Raw genomic sequence first — 5,617 nt, 5'->3', positions numbered from 1 at the left:
AAACAAACAAAATAACGGTAAACACCACTCGTCTATCTATCTTTTTCTTTTTTTCCCTTCTTTTTCTCTTTCTCCTTCTTCTTTTTTGTAAATACTTATCTTTTCTTTTTTAAACATTTTCTTAAACTGAGACATACTTGTACAACTTTTCAATTCCTTGCTTTGTGAATGCCATACTTTTACACCTGCAACAGAAATACACATTTGTTTTAAGCTCAACCTTGCAAATATATATTTAAAGTCAAGCTTCAGTCTGTTGTCCCCTTCCTCCAGTTTAAACAAGCTTTGTAATTGTTCTGGTAATGATCTGTTCTTTGCTTTAAACATTATTTTTAGTTATTATTTCACAGGAACAGGAACCACAGGTATTTCGATATGACTGTTAAGATATTCAGGAGTATGTTTACGCCATTTGCTATCCAAGAAGGACATTGTGGCTTGTTTGCCGACCGACTACGACTAACGCCTTTTAATAAGGTATGCTACAGGAAGTCAGTCCTGACATCTGTGCTGAGTTTCTCTTTGGAAATCAATGGGCTCTATGCACAGCTCCACCACTTCCTGAATTTAAGGCAGGTCCTTCATTTCCTGTCTTACATTATTGGACACACTGATTAATCCAGGTGTGTCTGAGTAGTCACAATGGTCAGACACACCTGGATTAATCAGTTTGTCCAATAATGTAAGACAGGAAATGAAGGACCTGCCTTAAATTCAGGAAGTGGTGGAGCTGTGCATAGAGCCCATTACTTTCTCTGTCTGAAGCACTCTAGGACAATTTAATTAGTTTCAGCTGCTGATAATTAAGTTGTTTGTTTGTTTGTTTGTTTTCCAGTTGAAATTTAGCAACAACATGGCCTCACGTGGTGATGAGACCATAGTGACTGCAGCCTTGGGAAGACCATTCCAGCTTGGCATGCTGTATGACTACAGGAGGGACCTTCTTGTTCCAGGTAGGGATAGCTAACCCTAACCCCTGAGAGCCTCAGTGAATCTTAACAAGAATACATGGATAAATATACAGCTTCAAAACTATTGTAACAAACACTTCAGTACCTGGTTTGTGTCATTTGGATCACAGACATTCAAATTCAGATTCAACGTCTTTGTTGACTTACCATTGTGTCATTAATGTGTCAACAGGTGTAACTCTGTGGGATCCAGATCACCTGAAAAGTAATACAAGTGTTCAACATCAATATAAGACTGAGTTCAATGTCACCACATCAGATTCAATTGAAGAGAAATCAAATTCATTAAAGATCTCTGGCTCTCTGAAGCTGAGCATCTTGGGAGGACTGGTAGATGTGGATGGATCGGCAAAATACTTCCAAGACACAAAGAAATCTGACAAACAACCCCGCATGACTCTTCAGTATAAAACAACAACAAGGTTTGAATCATTAACGATGGCTCACCTGGGTCGTGAACAGGTGACTCATCCTAATGTGTTTGAGGACGACACTGCCACTCATGTGGTCACAGCCATCTTGTACGGAGCTGGTGCTTACTTTGTGTTTGACAGAGAATCATCATCAGAGGAAGATAAGAAACAAGTGGAGGGGGAGGCGAAACTCATGTTCAATAAACTGAAATTCCTCTGTGTTAATTGTCAGGTGTCTTTCAACATGAACGAAGAAGAGAAAGCAGCAGTTGAAAAATGTAGCTGCACGTTTCATGGAGACTTCAAGTTACCTTCCAACCCAACGTCCTTCAGTGATGCTGTGAGTGTTTACAGAAACCTTCCTAATATGCTTGGAGGGGATGGAGAACATGCTGTTCCTCTCAGGGTGTGGCTCTACCCTCTGGTGAAGCTGGATTCAAGAGCAGCAAGACTCCAGAGAGACATCAGCAGTGCTCTCATCAGAAACTCTTCAGAAACAATAGAGAGTTTGAACCAGACAGAGATGAGATGCAGAGACCTGCTGAGAGACACAGCAGCAAAAACATTTCCTGCCATGGAAAAGAAGGTTCAGGATTTGATGAAGATGTGCAAACACTACAAGTATGACTTCATGCAGAAGCTTGGGTCAGTGCTTCCTTCAATCCGAGGGGGTGGGAAAGAGGAAAGTGTCCTGGAGGAGATCCTCAAGGCACACGAGAAGTCACCATTCAACAGTAAAGACCTGGATCAGTGGCTAAAAACCAAGGGGAAGGAATCAGACACACTGAAGTCCTACCTTAAGCAGCTGGAGGAACTAGATGTGAAGATGGATGATGAGTTGGATGACCTCTTGTCTGATTTAAACCTCAGAAATGTTGTGTGCTTTTCATTTACCTCAGTAGAGCAGCCTGATAGTTTCCTGGTCAAACTGTCCAATCACCTGAAACCAGCAGGAATGATGGACACAGCTGGAGAATCCTCTGATCTACCCACCAGAGACTCAGACTGGCTCACCACTGAGACCAGACAGACTATGAGGAAACAACTACAACTGTTTAAAGAACTCAAGAAGTTGAACAGCAGTGATGACACCAGATTCATATCTGCAGCAAAATATGATAAACATCATCCAGGGGCAGGTATTTTCATATATGAAGAAGGATCAGATGAACCAGTCCACTTCCCTCCATCAAAACCTGCCACCCCAACAGCCGCTGCTGTTTCATATGACACAATAACAGTGAGAGCAGCAGCTGAACAAGATCCTGGCTCTGTAGACTACAGAGTAGAACACAGAATCAAACAGGAAGGAAACCCTCCGTGGGCATCTGAACCACTCAAGAAGAACCAGGAGAAAGTGACTCTGTCAGGACTCAGGTCAAACACTGAGTATGAGATCAGAGTCACAGCTGTGGGCAAATTCAGCTACAATGTCAGCAGTGACATCTGCACAGCTGTGACTCTCATAACAGCTGGTCCACCAACTCAGGTAAGAGACACCCAATTGAAAGCAAACTCAATCACTCTGACATGGAGCGCCCCGTCTGTCCAAATGTGTGAATCAGTAGCAGGCTACATTATTGAGTTCAAGGAGGAGAACAGCAGTGAGTGGCAGCGAAGAAACACCAGGGAGGAGGTGTACACTTTCACTCTGAAGAACCTTAAACGCAACACAGTCTATTCCATCAGGATGCGCACAGATGTTGGTGTTGGACGGAGTCGGCCTGGAGCAGAGCTCAAGATTAAAACTAAGAAAGAACCAGTGGATAACCCAGACTTCACTCTCTTCCCAGGTGATCCACCTGTCTACCTCTTAAATCTGAATCCGGCAGGACATGGTAAGTTCAACAAAAAGGTTTTTGGAAGGACAGCAGCCAAAAACACATCAAACAAAACCATCATGGTTGTTGGAGCCACTGGATCTGGAAAGACCACCCTGATCAACGGCATGATCAACTACATCCTAGGAGTTGACTGGGAGGACAACTACAGATTTAAACTGATAGATGAAGAAACTCAAGAATCACAAGCGTGCAGTCAGACCTCAGAGGTGACAGCCTATCAGATCAACCACAGAGATGGTTTCCAAGTCCCATACTCCCTCACAATCATCGACACTCCAGGGTATGGAGACACAAGAGGAATCACACAGGACAAAAAAATCACAGACAAAATCAGAGAGTTTTTCTCTGTCAAAAGTGGAATTGACAGCATTAATGCAGTGTGTTTTGTAGTTCCGTCAGCGTCAGTTCGTCTAACACACACACAGAAGTACATCTTTGATGCCATCCTCTCCATTTTTGGGAAGGACATTGCCAGAAACATTGTTGCTCTGGTCACTTTTGCTGATGGTAAAACGCCTCCAGTCCTGAAGGCGATCGAAGCTGCTGAGATCCCATGTGCTACAAACCCTGATGGCACTGTTCTCAACTTCAAATTCAACAACTCTGTGCTTTTTGCCAAAAACACAGGAGCCAAGGCTGACGAGGACGACTTTGATCACATGTTCTGGAAAATGGGGAGAGTCAGCATGAAGACATTCTTCACTCATCTATCCAGCATGGATCCCCAGAGTCTGACCCTGACAAAGGAGGTTCTCCAAGAGCGTGAACAACTTGAGGCGACTATTGAAGGTGTGCAGCCAATTATACAAAATGGTTTGTCAAAACTGGAGGAAATAAACATGACAAAAGCTGCACTCAAAAACCATGAGACCCACATGAAGGAGAACAAGGACTTTGATTATGAAACAGTGGACGAAATTATGATAAAGATTGATCTTTCACCAAGAACCTATGTCACCAACTGCCTCTCTTGCAACTCCACCTGCCATTTTCCATGTCAGATACCAAATGACGAGGGTAAAAAAGGGTGTGCTGCTATGAGAAATGAAAAGTGCACCGTGTGTGTGGGAAAGTGTGTGTGGAGCGTCCACCGCAACAATTCATTCCGAATTGACACAAAACGTGTAACAGTGAAGAAGACGTATCAGGACCTGAAGAAGAAATATGAGGAGGCGCTGGGACAGAAGATGAACAAAGAGAAAATCATTAAACATCTGGAAGTAGAATATGAGCAGGTGCAGAAGAAAATCATAGAAATGATGGAAAGATTAATGAAATGCCTGAAACGTTTAAGAGAGATTGCACTCTGTCCAGATCCGTTGTCTACTCCAGATTACATTGATCTCCTGATACAGACAGAGGAGCGCGAGGCCAAACCTGGATTTCAGCAGCGAATCAAAGAGCTGCACAGTGTCAGAGAGCGAGCAGTTCTTCTGAACAAGTTGGCAGAGGGAGTTGATCTGACTGGAGAAGAGAAGTCAGTGTTTGAGAAGATGAAGTCCAAGGTGAAGGGGATATTCAACAATCCACGCAGTTGGTTTAAATAACTTGAACACCTTCTGAAACCAGAACCTGTGAAACAACCTTCAGTAAAAACAGTTCATCAGTGTGACTGTGGTGGATGAGCAGTAGTTTTAGTTTCTATGTACCAACATGTTAGCTATGCCTGCTAATGAGATGAGGCTAATGTGATGATGAAACATTATGAGTTTCACCTTTTTGTTTCCATTTAGATTTAGATGTTAATGCAATGAATATTTACCTTTACTAACTGAGTTTGATATTGTGCCTTAAAGCAGAAGTGAGTGATATATTTGTGTTAATATAAGTCTTAAATAGTTATATCTTCCGACAGCAATCACTTACATAGAGTGTTTGGACTGAAACACGGGTCTCTCAGTCCCTCTGCTCTGCTCTGAGCCGAAGAGAAAACTTTTATCGTATCCTACAGTTTTTATCCAATGAGGAGAGAGAACGGCATGCAGGGCTGTGTGTGCAGCCAAGGAACGCCGTGAATGTGGTGACGTAGCGACGAGGACTGTTATGGTGCGTTCAAGGAAATTCGTATTTTTCCGACCGTGAAGTGGTACCAGTTCGATCTGGTACGAGTTCACCGGTCGGAAGTTACGAGTGGCCGTTATAGTGACTTTCACCGGTAAAACAGGTCGGAAAAACACGGGACACCGGATCACTCACTTCTGCTTTAATGATTAACAAATAAAACAGAACACCATTGTCTTACTGACTGGTGATGAGATAAAGCTGAACCTGTGTCTGGAGATTGCCAAGCTGCACACAGTTACCTCATCACCAGAACTAACACTGAACATATATTCTCCACTTTGACATCACTGATCAACACTGAATATATCTCACTTACACATTTGTC

The 5,617-nt window shown here is 42.9% G+C and overlaps 1 protein-coding gene across 1 annotated transcript; it reads left to right on the top strand.

Annotated features, from left to right (window-relative positions):
• The first annotated feature begins 839 nt into the window (after positions 1-839).
• LOC146960092 (uncharacterized) lies at positions 840-4,966 on the top strand. The gene is made up of 2 exons (XM_085772623.1): positions 840-953; positions 1,144-4,966. Exons 1-2 carry the CDS (start codon positions 854-856, stop codon positions 4,773-4,775), a joined length of 3,732 nt encoding a protein of 1,243 aa, XP_085628749.1. The 5' UTR covers positions 840-853; the 3' UTR covers positions 4,776-4,966.
• The last annotated feature ends 651 nt before the right edge of the window (positions 4,967-5,617 follow it).

The sequence above is a fragment of the Trachurus japonicus genome, unplaced genomic scaffold (assembly GCF_045865225.1).
Source record: "Trachurus japonicus isolate A0001 unplaced genomic scaffold, Traja_1.0 AP030723.1".
Classification (NCBI taxonomy): Eukaryota; Metazoa; Chordata; class Actinopteri; order Carangiformes; family Carangidae; genus Trachurus; species Trachurus japonicus.
The sequence above is the reverse complement of the archived record's forward strand: the minus strand, read 5'-3'. Positions and strand labels throughout refer to the sequence as shown.

Bases quoted from the DNA above. Each gene is read 5' to 3' on its own strand.
- LOC146960092 (XM_085772623.1), top strand. From the start codon at position 854: ATGGCCTCACGTGGTGATGAGACCATAGTGACTGCAGCCTTGGGAAGA. The intron at 954-1,143 runs GTAGGGATAGCT...ATGTGTCAACAG, and splicing joins GAGGGACCTTCTTGTTCCAG to GTGTAACTCTGTGGGATCCA.